We start from the raw sequence: 21628 nt of genomic DNA, 5'->3' as shown, positions 1-21628 counted from the left end.
TTGTTTTATTGCCCAATGACTGGCATTTGATCGTGGGCTGACCAAAGCAGAATTTGAAAGGGAAAGAATGGTCGAGTGGGAGAGGTAGCTTCTTGGGCATCCGTACTGTGTTTTCAGGCCGTTTATGCACACTGGCTTGGAGTTCAGTGTGAGCATTTCCAGTGTATCGATAGATGTATTTTAATAGATACCATTTTTAAAAATCGTAAACGCTATTAAAAATTTAACTTTGGTGAATGAGCTCTCATTATTTTCTATCCTGCAGCAAAGGTTTATCCAGAAGAAATCACTCCACTCTTGCCAGCCATATCGGGGGAGAAGATTGCTGAGGACCAAACCTGCTTTTTTCTTCAAATACTTTTGAAGTATATGGTTATTCAGGTCAGGGAAAAATCATAAATATTTCAGTGATGGGCTTATTCTCAGTAGGAAAGAGAAAATACTGCCTGTTTCCTCTCTGTGTGTCCATATTTTTTCTGTTTGCATTTTCTTTGAGGTGATGTTATGTGATAGTTAACTAAATGTATGTGCCATTGTTAGGTCAATTCAGCAAGGTCAGGCATACATGCTATTTCGTGTGCACGTGTTTAAGGTGTTTTTTCCTCTTCACCCCTTCCCCACCCCTGATCTCCATGCTTGCAAGACAGGATGGAGGAGGAGGCAGGCCCAGAGGCTGAACGGGTAGACCAGGACCAGGCAGAGCAGACCAGGAGATCTGAAGGAAACCATATGTAATGATCTCATCGTGCTGCCAGCACAGGCCTACTTTGTGTCATATATTCCTTTTTCTTATGTTTGCCAACTACATACAGAACTGAAATCATTAGTTTATGATTTTAATAGGTGATTTCTGTCTCTTGGTCTATATTTCTGAACATTAATGTAGTTAGAAAAATCTACGAATTCTTTTTTCTTAGTGAACACTTCTCTTGTCCCTGAGTTCCTCCTTGGTATAGTCCAGTCTCTGTCTTCATCTTCATAACTGAGTTGTTGAAGTATTACTTGTCTTCTGTCCTGCCACTGCTAAAATTGCAGGCCCTGGACTACAGAGGGGTTCTCGTGGTCAGTCCAGAGGGAGGGCAGGCACTCTTCAGTTTTTGCTCTCCTCATTCTTTGAGGTTATTTGACAGTGACTATCCCTCCTTCATGAGATTCTCTCTTCTCATTATGTTTTCTTCTGGTTTTTCTCCTCCTTTTCTTTTACTTCCTTCCAGTTTTCTTTAGGGAACTGTGCTTTTCTCTGCTGTCCTTCAAGATTCAGTACTTGGCTGTCCTTTCTGACTACTCAGTCTTGCTGGGCAATTTTGTCCCCTTTCTTCCCCTGTTTCCTTTAGCCAGCATCAGAAACACAAGGACTTCAAAACCTTGAAAGCCCAACTGGGGCAATCTTCTGAAAGCTCCACATTTGAACTCTAATTGTCCATTCTATATGCACCTCAGAGGCCACCTGTACAGGAGTGGTTGGAGATTCTATTTGTCTTGGGAAATCAACAGAATATTTAGAACTCAGGTGTGTTGGGGGCCTTGGGTTCTCATTCTGAATGTGTCACTATTGAGTTGTGTGACCTCAGATAAGTCATGTAATCCCCAGGAACCGCCCTTAGAGGGAGATGGCATTGATACAGGGTAGAGGTTTGTATGCAGACCTCAAACGCCCTAAGTGTGTGCAGAGTTTTATGTGTGTGTCTGTACCTCCCTCCTGTCGTCCTTCCTGTCTGTTGGGCTGAGTTCTCAGAGCAGAGCTTCTGACAGGTTATGGACACTCAGCCTCTCTGCGCTTGGGACAACTAAATCTCCCCATCCTTTTACCTGAGATGCTGAACAAATATTACCATTTTCTAAGTTAGCATGTCATGAAGGATGTTGGGAAGCTCTGATTTAGAGAGCTCTGTGGTCTAATAAGTTTTAAGAACCACTGACAGGTCTTCTCTAAGGTCCCTCTCTGTACCATGTTTCCCTAAGAAATGTGGGGGTAACCAGGCTGTCCTCCTGGCTCCTCTGGGGTGGTCCCAGCTATTGAGCAGTTTTGGAGTGCTCCCACTGTGCAAACACTGTGACGGGTTTTTGAGTAGGAGACTATTACCTCGACACTATGAAAGCTTTAAACACAATCCATAGCTGAGCTACCAGGCCTGGTTATTTTAGCCTGTGAATTGTTCTTAATAAGGAGAATACATTTTCCAAGATTCCATAACTTTTCTTTTGATATTGATTTTGCATGTAGGTAACATTGGATGAAATCCTTGAGAAGGGATTGTTTCTTTAACTCCTGTTTATTATAAATGATCTTTTTTGAGTTTAGAAAAAAAACTAAATGTTTTAAAGGCACAAGGAGTGATAGATCATTACAAAGGACATGTGGAAAAAATATGGGCATGAAATAGTAGAGCAAGTTTGAAAAGATATATCATTGGGTGATTTTAAAAAAACTCAGTAAAAATGCTGTTTTTACCAGTTACTGTTTTGAAGTATTCATTCCTGTCATCTTTTGAGCTTTGTTAAGATATTTCATTACATGATTGTCAATATTATTTGTCACATTTTAAAATTTAGGATAGGAATTTTAATAACATCATTTCAGTTTAGTATATGTTAATTTCAGATGTAAATATACATTATGTTCTTTTCCACATATTATCCAAAGGCTGCAAGCTTGGAGTGGAAGAATAAGGAGAATCGAGATACTGGTTTTAAATTTCTTTTTACATTGTTTCGAAAGTATTATCTTCCTCATTTATTTCCATCATTTACTAAGTTAACAAACATCTACAAACCTGTGCTTGGTAAGTACTGTTCGAGCTGTGTATAGAGGACATCCACAGGAAAGCTGTACAGTCTCTTTCAAAGTGACCTTTGATAATTACTTTATCCTATATTGAATGGTAACTTTATTGTAAGAGGTTTAAAGTTTCCTGATAAGGAATTTTAGTTATTTATACCAAACAAGATGTACCACAACTCACAGCAATAAAGGGGAATTTTGGCCCCTATGCTCAGAAATAATTTGAAATGTATCGTGATATTTGGTGAAGTTATATTTATCATTTTTAATGTAAAAAGCCTGCATTTCCTAAAGTCTTCACTTGTGGATGGTGGGTATTGTGACCCTAGACCTTGCTCAGTGACTGGACAGCACAGCCTAGGGGCACACAGCTGCCCATCGCATGCCCTTTCTTTTATGCTGGACCTTGCATCCAGCCGATACACGACAGTTGCTTATGGAGGGCAGATTTTTGGGTAGTTGGACAGGCTATGGACAGTAAGCCCCAGAGGGCTAGGAAGCATAAAGGAATTTCTAATTTAGCTCCTAAGGTTTTACTTCTAGAAGAAATGAGGACTCATAGGACAGAAGCAATCCTTAGAGTGATGAAGGTGGGGGGCAAATCTTCCTCTCTCTGTTATTTAAAACAGGTGAAATGAGTTCAAATAAATAATCAAGAACAGTGCTGGAGGAGAAAGGTCACAAGGGACATTTTCTGGGGAGCATAACCAACTAATTCATTTGTCTACACTCACACACACTTGGGCAAGGGGGCAGCTGAAGCTTGGTGCATTTTGAAAGATGTAGAAGTACTGACTTTTAGGGGTACTGGGACATGTATTTTGTTAGCTATACATATGTGGGTATTTTTTCAAAATTTGTTTCTGATTTTATATGTAGTCTATATTCATTGTAAAAAACATGGTGTATTTTTAATATTCCTAGATTAGAAGTTAATTGTTGAAAATTTTTCTGCCTCATGCAGGTATTCCAGATATACAAAACTTATTTGAGATAAAGAGTTGGATTTATGGCAAGTAGTGTCTCAAATCCAATATAATATAATTTTCATATTGATTATGGAATTTAAAGAATGAAAAATGGACCTTTTGTTAATTCTTTGGGAAAGGTGGCATTTGATACCTCAAAGATAAAATGTGACTTTCTGAATTCTTTTAAACATAAAGTAGATTATATTGATTCTGTTTCCTTGGATTCATCTAAAGGGAAAAGGATGTAAAACTAAAGTTCAGTGGGTTTAATCAGTGCAGTGTTGGATATTAAAATATCTAAAATGATTTTTAAAATGTTCAAATATGCTTTTATATTTGTTCTAGCCATAAAATAAGATTAAATTAGATAGAATCTATGTGAAAAGATTTTCACTATTATAGTCTCATCTAATTTCTCAAAATTGTTAAAAAGAGTTGTTAGCTTAGTTTTTCTATAGCTATATAGCATACCTATATGTAAATAATAACAACAGGTACCACCCCTTCTTGGTCAGATTGCAAGGCAGAATCGGAAATGAGTACACCAAAAGATGCCATTTTTAATAATTTATGGTTCTTCAGTTTTAGTTGCTCCTCAAACACCAAATATATGTTTATTTAATTGGAAACAGAAACATTTGTAGGGGTTACTTAATGCTAAGGTTCACTAACCTAATCAATCATGTGTTCTCTTTTTTACTAGACATCCCTCATTTGAGACCAAAGCCAGTGTACGTTACTACAATTCGAGACAATGAAAACATTTACAGTACAAAAATTCCCTACATGTCAGCTCGGGTTGTTTTTATTAAGTGGATTGTAACTTTCTTTTTGGAAAAGAAACTAACTACAACACAAAACACTAAAAATGGAGTTGATGTATTACCTAAAATCATCCAGGTATGCCATTCTTCATCTTTTTGTCTCTTAATACTTATGTAATAAAACACACTAACACATAGCCAAAGTAATTGATTATTAGAGTTATTGGTTCTTACAGGTTATTGGTTATAAGGAATCAATTTTATTTGCCCACTCTGTGAAGCTGAGAGTTCAGAGGGAGCTGCAAGTTAGAAGTGCTTGCTGTGCGCTATTGGAGTTGCCGTGACAGGGCAGTCTCGGGGGCACGGGAGCCATTCTGAGAAGATGACTGTTGTGTGCACACTCCTGACTCTCCCGCATGCTCACTCCTTCACTTGAGTACAGGTGACCTCAGCATGAGAACAGAGGCTTGTCTTGCCTTTGCCCCGGTACCTGGAAGGCTCTGAGGAAATGTGCAGGTGGCCCATGGGAGAGAACCTGTGAGGCTGCCAAGTGCCCTCTGGCATCTCAGATCAGCAGCTCAGGATTTTGGGCTGATTGTTGAGCTGTGTTGGGATCTCTGAAGAGAAGGCCACCTCACCCCAAGGCCTTGGAAAAGACCTCTTATCTAGGGCTGACTATGCCTTCTCTTGCTTGGCCTTGGCAGACACAAATGAGGGCTTTTCCAGCAGGCTGAGTTGCTTAGGGACTTTGAACATGGTAGAGCACCACCACTTGTGGAGTTCAGAGAGCAGCTACTTCACTGAGGAGTCATGGTTTTGTATGCTTTTTTGTTTCTTGTTCCCAAGAACAGGGACAGGAAGTGTCGTCCACTTACTGCAGGTTTGCGTAATGCCTTGGAAGTTCCAGAATTATGACCTAGGCCTGAGCTGGGCAAATACACAAACCTGAGGAGGCAGATAAGTGGCCCATGTGCTTTAAGGTTGTTAGGAAACTTTGATGGAGGAACACAAAGTCTAGAGCATGTGGCTCCATTGAAGAGTTAGAGGAGAAACTTATTTTCAAAAAAGTCTGAGGGAGCTACAATTATAGTAAGAACAGCAAAAGTTCTGAAAGTTTTAAAAAACCCTTAAACTTCTTAATTTAAAGTATAGTAGATAAATGAAAGTGGTAATGATCACCGTTGAAAACAAAATTGGTTTTCTGAGAAAATCCACAACACTGAGTAAAAATACAAAGAGATAGAAATGAGAAATAGTAGACAAGACCTAAGGACAGGTCCAGACTTACCTTACAAATATTATGCGGACAGAAAAAGAAAAGAATGAGTAGTAATTGAACAAATAAGAAGAGGAAAAGTTTACCTGAGCTGAAAAAAAGACATGCTTTAGACTGAAAGGGTCTTTGAGTCCCAGGAAAAATTAGCAAAACGGATACCTAACAGACATTTGACTTTCAGGGATTAAGAGAAAATTGTATAGGTTTTCAGACAGAAACCTATGCAAGTTACTATATAGGTTACTATATAGGATACTTCAAAGGAATGAGACTGAGGTTAGTGTCAAACATCTAATGAAATATGCAACCCTGGAAGCTGGAAGAACACTTGCACTCCTCTCTCCCTCTTTCTCTTTCTTTCTCTGTCTTTCAAAGGATGACACCAGTCAGGATCAAAAGAAAGAATCTTTAATAAATGATGTTGACATAATTGGTCAGAACCTTGCCACTTACAACACATAAGCAAATGTCAGATTGATTTAAGGTCCACAATAAAAACAAAATCATGAATTTAAGAGAAAGGAAAATATAGGGGAGTGTATAAATTTGGGAAGTGGTAGAGTACCTTAAGTAGAAATAAGACCCAAAAGTCACAGAAGAAATGAGGTTTGACTTTATTAAAATACATAGAGAAATATTTTTACGTTAAAAGATAACATAAAGCCAAATCCAAGCAATAGACTGTGAAGTAACATCCTGACTGTTAAAAGAGTTAATGTCTGCTATTTAAAGAGTGTCTACAGACTGCTGGGAAGACAAACAACCCTGTTGAAAACCGGACAAAGGAGATGAATGGGCAGTTCATGGAAGAGGGACTACAGTGGTTCCGCATTTCACCAGCAGTCAGGGAAATGCAGTTATTAATAGTTCTGAACCACGATGAGGTACCTTTATTACCCATCAGGTAGACAAAAACTAAAAAATTGTTGGGTAGACAAAAATCTATATGAAATTATGTGTCAGAAACTCAGTCACACTCTTAGGTAAATTTTCTATTACATCTTATATGATTGTCACTCAATTCAAAACAGTCTCAATTAAAGGATGTAACCTTTTTTCTCTGGTTTCAAAAGATTGGAAAACCATCACCTGTATATATTGAAAATAAATTGCTCATTTTTGAAAAATACACCTGGATAATGAGAAGTAGAAAGAATAGCAAATTAAGCACTGCTTCAAAGTTCTAATTTTTTTCCTTCGGTTGACTTTTCTCCATTGTGAGTCATCTACTTTTATTATCTAGCTTTTTTAGTGTCTTAAGGGTTGGACCTCATGATTCAATTAGGATGATTCCATCATCCTCACAGTAAAGGGCAGTGCAACTCAAATTGCTGCAAACATAAATGAAATATTTTAATCTTATTAAAAAGCACATGATGAGGGCGGCTGAGAATATGGTTCACTCACACTTGCCCTCAGATTCTGCCCTTTTTCCTCTGACAGTTTTGTCTGCAGCTTCCTCCTTGATTGCAAGATGGCTGCCAGCAGGTGGGCACTGTTTTCCTTATTCCCGTTTTAGAGGCAATCCAGAATTATAAAGCCCTTCCCTTTTGTCTGAGTGGAACAACTTAGGTTACATGCTTGCCCCTAGAACAGTAACAGGGCACTGATTAACTTAAAGCTGAGTATGTGATTGGGCCTGGAGGTGCCGTGCTTGGCTTCCACAAACAGGAAAGTCCCCTAGTGCTATGTATGGAGTCTGCTTCCTGTGAGTCACCTGGGCGTGTGGGAGGAGGCACACTGAGCACTGAGGTTCTGGTAGGGAGGGGGAGTCGATGCTGGGCAGACAGCCATCTGTGCCCACTGTGCTACCATACGCTGAAGATGGCTTTGCCTAGAAATGGCCACTGCCGTTGTAGAGCCTGTCACTGTATCTCACAGTAAGTTATATTAGTTTCTTATTGTCACTGTAGCAAATTCCCACAAACTTAATGGCTTGAAATAACACAAATCTGTTATCTTACAACTCTGGAAGTCAGAAATCCAAAATCAGTCTCAGTGGACTAAAAGTGGTATTGGCAGATCTGTGTTTTTTCTGGAGGCTCTAGGGAAGGATCCTGTTTTCTTGCTTTGTCTAGCTTCTAGAAGCCACCTACATGCCATGGCTGTAGCCCTGTATCACATCACCATTTCTCCCTCTGTGTCCATCATCACATTCCCTTCTCGTTCTGCGATTCTCCTACCTCCCTCTTATAAGAACCCTTTGATTACATTTGGGACCAACTCGATAAGCCAGGACAATCCCCCTATCCCATCATCCTTAACTTAATCACATCTGCTAAGTGCCTTTTGCCATATAAGGTACCACATTTACAGATTCTAGGGATTAGGTTGTGGATGTCTTTGGGAGATCATTATTCAGTTGATCACAGCTGATTGGTCTGGAGGGTCCAAGATGACTTCATTCCCATGCCTGTGACTTTGGTGGGGGCAGTGGGAAGGCTGGGCTTGTCTGGAACTCCTTTCCATGTTGTCTTGCTAGCAGGGTGGTTGGACTTCTTACACAGCTGCTTGGGGCTCCAAGAGCAAAATGTTTCAAGAGATTGGAAGTGTTAACTGTCAACCTCTTGGACCTGGATCTGATGCTGGCACAGGTCCCTTCCACTCTATTCTACTGGTTAAAGCAGTCACATAGTCCATGTAGATCAAAGGGAGAGAACATAGACTTCATCTCTCTGTGGAAAGAGATCAAAGAATTTGTGATCATCTTTAATTTGCTATGTATGTACATGTTGTTTTCTTTTTTAGTCTGTGGGGAAAATGGGAGTTATTAGTCAAAAAAGCATAGGTTATTAAGCCATAAGAGATATTAGGCCTACTCTAACCTCCATGCTCTACAGGTTAAAATATATATAAATAATATTTAATATATATAATATATATGAAATCCAAGCGAGTTAAGTGGCTTGCCTTACAGTTAGGAATGTGTAGAAGCAAATCTTTTGATACTTATTTTGAGCCCCTTTTTTTCTGTATTATATTCATCTAATTTTTGAGTCATTTTTACTAAAGCTTCAGATAAAAAAGAATAAAATCAATAAAATTTTAGCATCTCACAGTGTGACAGTGCCTTTGATAAGCCATACAGGCTTAGTAAGAGAAAAATTATTATAAATATAATCTTCCATTAATTTTCCCTAGAGATTACTATTGGATATCTGTTTTGTTTTCAAACTGTCCTTGGTAGTTACTGAAATTACTGTTTTGTACTACTCATATCTTATCTCTTCTTATGAAAAATATGCACAGTGGGTAAAATTATAGTGGTATTTAGGCTGTATATTTTTGACACTTAAAAGTAGTAATGGAGTTTACAAAGATGAATCAAAATTATACATATATTAAGTTTGGAAGCAACCTTTAATTCTATGGAGAAATGAGAGCAGAATTAAACTTTGTGAGTCATTGCATAAATTACTTTATTTCTTTGTGCTCCTGAAGTCTTTTAAATATTTAAAATTTTGTAAATATTTTAGTTAAGTTTGACCTGAGATTCTGAGGATAAAGCTCAGATCAAGATTATTCTCGTTAAATACCCTTTAACGGTCTTGGCACTCTACCATGATCAAGGTACCACTTAGTCTTTTGGATCAAATGATGCATCCCAACATTGCTGTTGTAAGAAGTGCCCTGAATTTTCAAACCTCTGTAGACTATAGCGTAAATGCTGAAGTGTGGAGACCTGGTGTGATAATAACACAGATACATTTGCACATTAACTTATTCTGTGCTTTTACAAATGCAAATTAAACTTTTTAGGTTGATAAAATTTCACAGCATTTCTCCCTGAAATACTTAAGTGGTTTTTCTCTTAAAATAACTGAATTGGGAAGGGATTAGTTTTTAATTAGAAAACTGGTAAGTACAGATTCTGGATCATGTTGTGCTTCAAGCAGTTGGTAGTTTTCAGCTTGCTGTACCCTGTGCAAATTGGTGGTAACCAGAGTTCTTTAAAACAAGGCGAGACTTTAGTCTTAGGTGTTCTTGAGTGGGGATAAGGATCACTGAGAAATGTGATGACTCTCTTCCAGTCTGTTGGAGGCGGTGTCGTGCAAGAGAGGGCGCCGGAGCTGGATGGTGGTGGGCCCACAGAGCAGGACAAAAACCATTCTAACAGCAGCACCTTGTCTGACCGAAGACTCAGCAATTCCAGTGTCTGTAGCATTGAAGAAGAGCACCGAACAGTGTATGAAATGGTGCAGCGGATTCTCTTGTCAACACGAGGTTACATCAATTTTGTGAATGAAGTATTTCACCAGGTTAGTGTGTGTGTAAGTTCATGAAATCGAAGAGATTGTTGTTCTTTTACTCACAATACTCCAAGAAATACTATTAATGAGTTGTGCTAAATTATAGAACTGAATAAATATAATAATGATCCTTCTAATTCCACTTTTAACTTGTCATGTGGATTGTTGTGATACTGATTGTGTTTTTTTGGTGTGATTTTTAAATTTTGTTTTTTGAAAAATTTCTGCACAAGGAGGGAAAATTCTATGTCTGAGCAAAATCATGTAACAAATACCTTCATGTTTCCATAACAAACTAAACTAAACCCAGAGGTAGATGGGAAGAAAGCATTTTTGAATACCCAGCAACAGATGAACATAGCAAAAAAGAGGCTGGACTTGTTCCTAGGACCTCAGGAGCTCTCTGACGAGCTAGAGATTTCTGCAGAAGTGGTGTTTTCCCTAAAAGGCATGTGATACTTACATATGATAGAAGTATTTATGGCACGAGAGAAAAAAGGTGGGTGGCAAGTGGAATAAAAGGAACGAAAGGAGTGGAGGCTGAGACGTTGAAATAACAGACCTGTGGTAGAAACTGTGGTGGGTGAGAAGGTGCTGGAAAGAGCAGAAGTGTGAAGAAGAAAAGAGATGCGAACAAAGGAAGGAACAGAAGAGATCAGAAGCCCAGGCTGTGATTAGTAGCCTTGAGGAACATCAGAGGTTTGCAGCCAGGGCTGATGCTGTCCCCAGGGATCACTGAGCAGCGTCTGGAGACAGTTTGAGTTGTCACAACTAGGGAGGGGGTGCTACAGGTATCCAGGGGGTAGCAGCCAGAGATGTTGTTAAACATCCTGCAATGCACAGAACGGCCCCTATGCCCACTACAACAACTATCCCGCCCAGCATGTAAGTAGTTGCTGCTGTGGAGGAGCTCTGAGCTCTAGCCCCCTGACGGAGCAAGCAGAGCCTTGATGTTGTGGAGACCCCACCCTGCAGCTCTGGAGCGTGGGGTGTGGCTAGTGCCACCTGCATCTGGACCCTAGTGCTCTTGAAAACAGGGAACGTGGCTTGTTTGTGGGCAGGGGAGTATGATGGGGGAATAGTTGTTTTGCCTGTATACCCAAAAAGAGGGTAAGGGCTTTGAATGACAGAGATCAGTTAAGGCAAGGAGGGATCTTGTACACCGATGAGTGATGCAAATACACTACGGAAAACTTTTAGGGAGAATGGAGTTTTTCAGATAGTGAATGATTAACCCTCTCATTTCTGGGACTTTTATTAAAAAAAAATCAATCAAGAATGAAAATCCAAGCATAATCCACAGCAATGTAGAAGTTTTACCATATTTCATTTTAATGAATAAAAAGATTTTACTTAAAATGTCTGTTTAGTCTGTAATTAAAATTATACTTTTAAAATATTTTTCTAATTCTGTGATTCAGGACTGCCTTGGTTTTCCCACTTCCTGGCTGTGTCTTTCTTGTCTCATTTCTTGGCCCTTCTTTTTGTTTCACCCCAAATTATAGGTGTTAACCAAGATTCTGGGCTCAAGCCTCTTCTTAAACTGTATACTTGCCTCCTTGGGGCCTTCACCGCTTGTCCAGTGCTGGCAACCACTATGGCATATGACTCCCAGTCATGCCTTTTGTCCGAATTCATGTCTATATTCCACATTTGCCTTTACTTTATTTTCATTAAAAAATTTTTTATACTCATGAAAGATTTGTTACTGGCAAAGTATATACAACACCAGGAACAAGAAAGCATAAAGTAACGTTACGGACGCCTGGAACACCTGGGCACAGTTTCCAGGGTCCTTTCTCAGTTGCACAGAATATATTCCATTTCAGAATCATGATTCATCAACATGAAAGTGAGATATCTGTCTCAGGGAAGCTGGGGCACAAGTTTACTGAGAGGTCTTTTTTGTTTTTTTTTTTTTTTTGAGACAGGGTCTCACTTTGTTGCTAGGGCTAGAGTGTAGTGGCATCATCATAGCTCACTGCAACCTCAGACTCCTGGGCTCAAGCAGTCCTCATACCTCAGCTTCTCGAGTACCTGGGACTATAGGCACATGCCACCATGCCTGGCTAATTTTTCTAATTTTTATAGAGACGGAATCTCACTCTTGCTCAGGCTGGTCTTGAACTCCTGGCCTCAAGCAATCCTCCCACCTTGGCCTCCCAAAGTGCTAGGGTTACAGGCATGGAGAGGTATTTTATATCTCACTAATCACATAGCCAAAATTAGGCTGAGTGACCAGGTAAACCAGGTATAGACCGTCAGTCTCTATGTTTTCACTAAACACTGTAGGCAGGATGGCACTGGATGCCTCCCATAGGTGCCTTTTAAAATGTCCACTTGCTATCTCATCTGATGTTCCTGTAGCTTTTTTTTTTTTTTGCTTAGAGATGGGGTCTTGCTCTGTCATCCAGGCTGGAGTGCAATGGCATGATCATAGCTTACCGTAACCTCGAACTCCTGGCCTCCAGTGATCCTCTCACCTCAGCCTCCTGACTCATTGGGATTACAGACATGAGCCACTGTGCCTGGCTCCTGTTTTATCTTAATGATAACAAGGCGAAAGCCTAGCTTATTTTCTTCCCTAACATTAGCTTCTCCTCCTGATTTGATTGCTTCTTAAAGGGGCCTATATTCATGTCTGCATCTTAATTTTAGATCCCCTGGGCTTCCCGTCTCTCTCTCCTCATGTAACCAGTCACTGTGCAAGTCATGCAGGAGCTTTGCTCACTCACTTTCTCTCCTTTCATTTGAGTGTGGTTAGCAGCCTCCTCCTTAGGGCTCCTTGAGGACCCCCTCCTTCTGCATCATCCCTTTCTAATTTATACCGCACATATTATGTTGCCAAAGCATTCTTTTTTTATCGTAATAGTTCATGATTTTAAAGTCTGCCTTACTCCCTACATTAATGTTGTCATATTCATCCTCCTGTTGTAAACAGTGCTTGGTAAATACTTAATTTGAGTTGAAATAGTTAAGATCCTGGCATGCATATGATGTATAGCAGGGGTCAGCATACTTTTTACAGCAAAGGGCCAAATAGTAAATATTTTAGGCTTCATGGATCATATGGTCTCTGTTGTAGCTATTCAACTCTGCTGTTGCAGCAAGAAAGCAGCCCTAGACAAAATGTAACAAACAAGCATGACTATGTTCCAATAAAACTTTGTTTACAGAAATCAGGTGGCAGGCTAGAATTGGCTTATGGGCCATAGGTTGCTGACTCTGTTCTCTATAGTAATGTTTTAAAACCCTTGGATGAAAATGCCTCATTTCAGAGAAGATATCATTAGCAAGCCTTTTAAATTTTGTATTAATACAAGAGATAAGTGCTGTATTGATGCAGTTTTACCTTTATGTGTAATTGTTAATTTATCATGCACGTAGTTCTGTCTGCATCTATTATTGGCATTCCACCCCTGGCAAGGGTGTGCTCTAAATTCTAAATTAAATCTAAATCCTAAACCCAATCTAAATTTACCTAAATAAAGAACCATAAACAAATTTTGGACTCTAAGTCAGTGATATGCATTCTGAAGTGTTTAGGGGGGAAGTATACTGATGTCTGTAGCTAACTTTGAAATAAATCAAAAATAAAATAGATTTAGGGAAGATGGGGTAGATTGATGGATAAATATGTGATAAAGCAAATATAACAAATGCTAATGTTATAATCAAGGTGGTGAGTACATGCATGTTCACTGTAAAATTCTTTTTACTTTTTTGCCTGTGAAAATTTTTGTAATAAAACTTAGGGAAAAAATTACAGTAGGCTACCAGTGTATTTTGTTAAACTCTGTTTTTTGTCTTTGTTAACTTTCTTGAGGTACAACTCAGGATATTTTATATATTGATACATTATAGTTTTGTTATAACATGAACTCCTCTGTTCTGGAATTTGATGTGATAATGACTCCTATCCATAGAAAGTTATATATTGCATGAACCCTTGTTAGAGTGAACTCTGCCTATAACTGGATCCTGTGGTATCAACCTTAAGGGCGCTATTAAAACAAGTCTCAGAAACTTGAGATCAAGGCCTGGATTTATGGCTAACTAACTTTGTAACCTTGGGAAGACATCTCTGGTACTCTAAGCCTCAGTATCCTTGTCTGTGGCATTAAACAGTCATTTGAGTGTGCAATAGCTCTCCTTCCAGCTCACCTTGATATAGAAATAGTCCAGTAAGCAAAAGGCAAATGCATTTTCCCTTTAAATTCTTGTTTATGTTTTGGAATCTTACCACATTAAATCAAAATTCTTGTGTGCAGATGTTTAAAGGAATTCCTTAATGTTGAAAAGTTCTTATAAATATGCACAATGCTACAAATTGTCAGTATCTCTAGTTAACATTGGTAGCTGTACTCGGTGGTATCTTGATAAATGTTGAAAATCTGGCTCTCACACACACAAAAAAAGCAAAGCCCTAATTTGTAGCATGTGTCAACTTCTGTAATGTAATTATTCCCACTCTGGCCAATTCAAGCCACCAATGTGATGTCACTGAACATAGAGCAGAGAAGAGATGGACACAATTGGCTACCACTGACTGTACTAGTATGTCTGTTATCTTATAACCTATTTCTGATTCTTTGGGAAAAGTTCCAAGTTACACAATTAAAATTGTTTATATAGCAAATTAAAATATTTTTATAGGTATGATTATGTTTTTTGTGGAAAAATTATTCAGAATATAGAAGTTATTTTTAAGCTGCCATTATGTTTTCTGGCTCAATTGTGAGGATGTCTTTTTCCTCAGATGAGTTTGGTATGCACAAAGATATGTGGCACTATGTAGTATATTTATAATCTGTGTTTCAAAGGAAAGTCTGAAATCGGTGGTGGTCATTGAAAATGTCCATGATGCAGCTTTCTAGTGATCTGAGTTTGAGTAGAATTAGAGGGAGTTTTTTCTTTTCCTTTCAGGCCTTTTTGTTGCCTTCCTGTGAGATAGCTATAACAAGAAAAGTAGTTCAAGTGTACAGAAAGTGGATCCTCCAGGACAAACCTGTCTTCATGGAGGAACCAGATAAAAAAGATGTTGCCCAAGAAGACGCTGAAAAATTAGGATTTTCAGAGACGGATAGCAAGGAGGTAATTTTATTACTTGTCTTTTGAGTTGGGAGTATATATATTTTAGCAAAGTATACTTGCTCAGTCAAAGATCCCAGTCAATGGGACCCAGGCAGGCGTATCTCTTCTTTTATCCTGACACTCTCGAGTTGCTGAGCTCTGCGAGGACCTGCCTTAGAGAGGCAGCCACTGTGCTCTATTCTAGATCGGCAGTTGTCTCCTAACACTCTGGCTAGGGTCAAGTGCACAGTGCAGCTTTGTTAGACACTGTTGCAGGAGAGTTGTTTTATAAGCCATCATATTTTTATCACTATGTGATACTAAAAAATGTCACTGCTTTTTCCTTGACTTGTTTAAAAAGCATTTGGAGAAACTAAACTTAGAATTTTTTGGCAGGCTTTTCTTTGCAGTGGCCTGTACCAGAACAGTTGGGATGTTACACATGTGGAAGGACTAACCAAATAGCAAGTGTTACCTGCACTGTTACACCTCACTGTAGTGCTAAGTTCTGTCCTCCTGGAGAGGGCGCTGGCCATGTTAGGTAAAGCTGGAGGTTGGATAAATCTAAAACAACAGAGTGGAACATCTGCCTGAAACAAACAAACAAAAACTTAGTCATATTCATATTTCTGTCATGTTATTTTGAAATTAATTTAAAATGTTTAAAATTCTTTTCTAGAGGCATGCCACTTTTAAATTTCTATATTAATGCTATAATTTTGAATTTTTTTTTTTTTTTTTGAGACAGAGTCTCGCTTTTGTTGCCCGGGCTAGAGTGAGTGCCGTGGCGTCAGCCTAGCTCACAGCAACCTCAAACCCCTGCCTCAGCCTCCCGAGTAGCTGGGACTACAGGTGTGAGCCACCGTGCCCGGCTAATTTTTTATTTCTATTTTTAGTAGAGACGGGGTCTCGCTCTTGCTCAGGCTGGTCTCCTGAGCTCAAGCGATCCTCCCGCCTCGGCCTCCCGAAGTGCTAGGATTACAGGTGTGAGCCACCACACCTGGCCTGATTTTTTGATATTGGTGAAATCATTTTAGTAACAATCATGAGGTCAAAGTGAATAGGTAAGCAAATAGAGCTCATCACTCATTTTAAAGGCCTCCATGCTCCCTCAGTCATTGAACAAACATGACTCATTTTTTTCAGCACATACTAAGTGCTGAACACTATTTTAAGCGCTGAAGGTAGAGTGCCAAGCAAACAGAGAAAATATAGATTCCTTCTGGAACCTATTGTTTTGTGAATCTGGTGAGTATAAGGAATTAAATATGCAGACGTGTGCATCTTCCTGCTCTGTTAATGGATTGTTATTTTCTGAAGGCCTCATCTGAAAGTTCTGGTCATAAGCGATCTTCCAGTTGGGGACGCACATACTCCTTCACAAGTGCAATGAGCAGAGGGTGTGTGACAGAGGAGGACAATACGAATGTGAAAGCTGGAGCCCAGGCTCTGATGCAGGTATGGGGCTGGCTAAGACACAAAGACCAAAGACCCCCCCCCAAGTTGGAGTAATTTTAAACATTTTGTTTATTGGGGATAATGTCATATAAAGCATGGTGATATTTTTAGCCATCTGTCACTAAACAGCTCTTACTTAAGTTGTTATTCTATGTTTTTTTCCTATTTCACACCTATAATTTGTAAAGATTCTTTTCTCGTCAAAGAAGGTATAAGAACCGGTTATAATTTTTTGAGAGGGATTATTATATAGTGAATGTGAAATTACTGAGATTTAAATCTTAAAAGTATCTTCCAAACACATATGGGTAGTTGTCTGAACTCTAATTTGCAAGACAACTTGGTGATTATATAATCTTAAAAGTGATAGTCCTCTTGAAATTGTCTGTGTTTATGAAGAATGATGACTGATGTGGTAGTTTTTAGATACTTGAATGAATGAATATATGAAACAGAACCGAAACCATTTGGGAACATTGAAAAGAACAACTTTGGCTCATCACTTAATTCCCCAGAGCTCAGGATTTTATCTCAAAAATGAGGATTGGGAGATTACCTTACAGGTCCCATCTAGCTGGGAGGTTGTTAGGCATGCAGGTGAAAATATAGGGTGCCTCTTGTTCCTCTGCTCTCTGCCCACCCCCCCACCCCTCATTTAAGTTTGTAGCTGTGTCCAATGAGGCTTCCCTCATAGAGGCCAGCTGTGAAGTCTGGGGAGAGTGTGGGAATGGCATGTATGTTGCCCAGTCTCCAGTGATGTTGTTTTTCTGTCATCTTGATAGCATCTATCTCTTGATAGTATTCATTATCATGGCATCCTTTTTATTTTCAAGCTAATTAGCAGTTTGATATACTATACTCATGAATTTTCTTATTTTTCATTAAAAATCAGGAAATAATTTGAAATTAACAAAATCAAGATGATTTTGCTTGTGCACCTTCAGAGAACTTTTGTGCAGCTCATAAGTATAACCTGTGTTCCTGTCAGAGAAATATGTGGAGGAGTCCTTGCCCTTTGTTCCTCAGCAGCTCCCTCTGTCCGGGTGGATTGCCATCATCAACCTGTGGGCTTGCAAATGCCAGTGACCTCACTGGGTTCAGAAGAGTGCTTTTTTGTTTTCTGAAAGGATAAGTTACATCTACAGTAAGTCCTCACTTAATGTTGTTGATAGGTTCTTGGAAACTGGGACTTTAAGCGAAGTGACATACAACAAACCATTTTTTTTCTCATCAACATCATAATGAAATGATGTTGAATGAAACAATGTTATTTGAGGACCTGCTGTTACAGTTTCCAAGAACTTATCAAAGATGTTAAGTGAGGACTTACTGTCCTTGGATGAACCAAGAAAAAAATTTTCTACTTGATTATAGCTCTATTATATAGTTTTAAAAAGTATTTAGTTTGGATTTAAATAGTTGGTTTTGTTCTTATATTCAGTACCTTTACTCTGTTCATTAGGAAAATGTGGCCAAATGGAGGTTTGATAAGATGGTAGTCTTCTATAGTTGCTTTTGACAAGTACAGTCTGGACATATTAATCTTGTTTGTTTATTTTTACCTTTACTGATACCACCACACTAATAAGAAATATTCATTCAGTTGGCATTTTGATGTTTTATAAAATGTATTATATATGAAAACTGCTTACTTTTACTTGGGAATGTGCTAAAATTTTGAATTCAAATTCAAGAAGCCCAAATACATTGAATTAAAAGGATCTATATAGTGTAATATGTCATCTGTGGTGTAATCTAAAAAACATAGTCACTAAAACTACACTAAAAATGTTATAGTTAGTCAAAAGTTGTCTGTTTTCTTTTTTCTTTTTTTATTTCAGAATTTTACAGGGGTACACATGTTTTGGTTACATAATTTGTTTTTGTACAGTTTGAGTCAAAGTTTTAAGTGTTCCCTTCACCCAGTTAGTACATTGTACCCAGTAGGTGTGAGTTTACCCATCCCCTTCTCCCCTCTCCCACCTACTTGATTTCCCTTGAGTTTTACTTCTGTGTTTTCTTTGTTCTTACGTGAAGGCTAGTAAATTCTTCATGATTGATGTTATCACCTATTATCAACTATTTTAGTGCTTATTTGGTGATTCTTCTTAGAAAATTGAGACATGATATCTTTTTAATCTTGCATAAGATAACTTTAGAGGTTGACAACATTTTAGTCCACCCACTTGACTTTTGAGTATGTTGATTTTAATTTGGTCAGATTGTGCATTTATTTTGAGACATTTGTGGCAATGGATTTTATCCACAAATGAGCCAGAGAAGCTCAGTTTGCTCCCAAATCCTTTGAGTTTATGCTTTTGAACACAAAGGAGAACTAAGAGGAAATATCCCTCTGGATAAGTAGAGCAGGTCCATCCTCATACTAGATTGGCAACTAAAAAGATCTGAAGTTGGTGAGTCACTAGTGTCATCTACATAAATGGTAGCACATTGTTATTTTCTTGTATTAGGTTGGTGCAAAAGTAATTGCGGTTTCAGAGGTGAATTTTAAATCATAACTAGGCTCAAACATATCTTTATTATCAAAATGAAACTGTTACAGTCAACATTTTTTGCCAACAAGAAATAAGTTTGTTTATTCCTGTAGCGTAAAAATCCATGCTTCGGGATTCGATGAACTCTTGGAAAGCATTTTCTGCATCCTACTGGTTGGGGAAGTGTTTTCCCTTACAAGAAGTTGTCGAGATGGAAATGTGGCGGATGAGGCAAAATTCGTAGCCCAGTTCGTTCAACTTTTGAAGTGTTGGTTGTATGACGTATGGTTGGGCGTTGTCATGGAGAAGAATTGGGCCCTTTCATCAGTTGACCACTGATGGCTGCAGGTGTTGCAGTTTTTGGTGGATCTCATAGATTTGCTGAGCATACTTCTCAGATGTAATGGTTTCACTGGGATTCAGAAAGCTGTAGTGGATCACACGGGCAGCAGACCACCGAACAGTGACCATGACCTTTTTTTGGTGCAAGTTTGGCTTTGGGAAGTACTTTGGAACTTCTTCTTGGTCCAGCCACTGAGCTGGTTGTTACTGGTTGTCATATAAAAACCACTTTTCCTCACCCGTCACAATCCAATCGAGAAATGGTTCGTTGTCATTGCATACAAGAAAAGAAGATAACACTTCAAAATGACGATTTTTTTGATTTTCAGCCAGCTCGTGAGGCACCCAGTTATCGAGCTTTTTCACCTTTCCAATTTGCTTCAAATGCTGAAGGACTGTACAATGGTCAGCGTTGAGTTCTTCGGCAGCTTCTCGTGTAGTTGTAAGAGGATCAGCTTCAATTGGTCATTGTCATCTTCCCATGGCTGGCCACTGCGCTCCTCATCTTTAAGGATCTCATCTCCTTTGCAAAACTTCTTGAACCACCACCGCACTGTACGTTAGATAGCAGTTCCTCGGCCAAATGCGTTGTTGTGTCATAAGCTTTCTCCTCTGCTTTACGACCCATTTTGAACTTGAATAAGAAAATCGCTAGAATTTGCTTTTTGTCTAAAACCATTTCCATAGTCTATAAACTAAATATAAAATAAACAGCAAGTAATATCATTAGCAAAAAACATAAAGTGAGAAATGCACATTAAATGATGTATAACATAACCACATTTAAGAATGTATTCCAATATCAAAGAGCAAATTTCAGCAATGCTAAAACTGCAGTTACTTTTGCACCAACCTATAAGTTACCCTAAGGAGTAATTTACTACATAATAGACTGGATCAGTGCTTCTCACATTTTTCTATTGAGATACCCTTGATGGTAAAAAATAGTGAACTTGTATCCTAAAATTCTGGAGTAATGAATAGAATAGTCAGCTGATTATCTAAATTTTTTTTGAAATCTCAGTTTTTATCTAAAGAATTCACTTAGATTTTGTATTCTACTGCATAATATATTTTAAAAAGTACAGTCTTAGAAGATGTGTCGATCATGTGGCTTTGTGTATTTCTGGGCACACCACAGCTCCTGGAGGTTCTCACCCTTGTTGGATGGTGGTGGTGCTGCTGTGAGCTAGGAGTGCATGTGCTGGGAAATTCACTAAGAATCACGTAGTTCTCTCTTTTCCTCCCCTTTCTTCCCCCAAAATTTCTCACCCAGACACAATGATCCTATCTTTTTTCCCCCTTTTCCTTTTTTTGTTGAGGGAATGTCAAAAAGAAGTCTTCAGAAGCTTTTTCTGACTCATCAAATTGCTATAGTTGCAGTATTAATATGTAATAGTAATTTTTTTCCCCTAGGAAAAGGCCTTTAGGTGTCTCAGTACTTAAGTGATTCTAAGGGGTAAAACTAAAGTATTTCGAATATGTATTCTTACCACTTATTGAAACAGAATCTGTCTGGAAATAGCTCAAGGGTGATTCATTGATTCATTTCATTCATTGAGTGAAATTAATATCATTATCTTTAAGCAAAATTTATTCAGATGTATATGCTTAGTTATATTTTTTAATGTAAAATTGTTGATTTTTAAGGTATTTTTGACAAACTCTGCAAACATCTTTTTGTTGGAACCATGTGCTGAAGTTCCTGTGCTCTTGAAAGAACAAGTTGATGCTTGTAAAGCTGTTTTGATTATTTTTAGGCGCATGATAATGGAGCTTACGATGAATAAAAAGACATGGTAAGTTCACAGCAATTAATATTTTAAAACAAATGTTTCTGTTTTTCAACATAATTAAAATGCTAAAACTTCCATTTATTTAATGGTTTTACAAAGTTAACAATAAAATGATAATCAGTCTTTTGTAACAGTTTCTGTGAATTATGAAGAAGATAAGCATGCAATACTTTGATAGTTCATTTATTTTCATTATTGTTTTTAAAAATGTTCTTGAACTAAGGGCAAGTAGTCATTTTACGTAATAGTATATTTTTCCATTTTAAGCTGTCATCAAACAGTTTTGTGGAAAAGCAATAACTTGTGTTTTATAATATTCTTCAGAAGTCCAGGAGAGTTTCTTAATTGCCCTGAAATTCTGTAAGCTGATTTTTATTGCTTCAAACTTGATGTTTTAAATTCATTTTGAAAAAATAATTAT

At 38.2% G+C, this 21628-nt stretch overlaps 1 protein-coding gene across 1 annotated transcript in view; it reads left to right on the top strand.

Annotated features, from left to right (window-relative positions):
* RALGAPA2 (Ral GTPase activating protein, alpha subunit 2 (catalytic)) overlaps window positions 1-21628 on the top strand; it is a 303038-nt gene that overhangs the window by 63289 nt on the left and 218121 nt on the right. The window contains exons 7-13 of the mRNA XM_012657226.1: window positions 266-381; window positions 2645-2783; window positions 4457-4653; window positions 9825-10052; window positions 14970-15137; window positions 16437-16574; window positions 21062-21210. Of these exons, the coding sequence (XP_012512680.1) occupies window positions 266-381; window positions 2645-2783; window positions 4457-4653; window positions 9825-10052; window positions 14970-15137; window positions 16437-16574; window positions 21062-21210 (1135 nt within the window). The remainder of the gene's footprint in view (window positions 1-265; window positions 382-2644; window positions 2784-4456; window positions 4654-9824; window positions 10053-14969; window positions 15138-16436; window positions 16575-21061; window positions 21211-21628) is intronic.

The sequence above is a fragment of the Propithecus coquereli genome, unplaced genomic scaffold (genome assembly GCF_000956105.1).
Source record: "Propithecus coquereli isolate 6110/MARCELLA unplaced genomic scaffold, Pcoq_1.0 Scaffold533, whole genome shotgun sequence".
Taxonomy (NCBI): Eukaryota; Metazoa; Chordata; class Mammalia; order Primates; family Indriidae; genus Propithecus; species Propithecus coquereli.
Note: the sequence above shows the minus strand (reverse complement) of the source record. Positions and strands in the feature narration are given on the sequence as shown.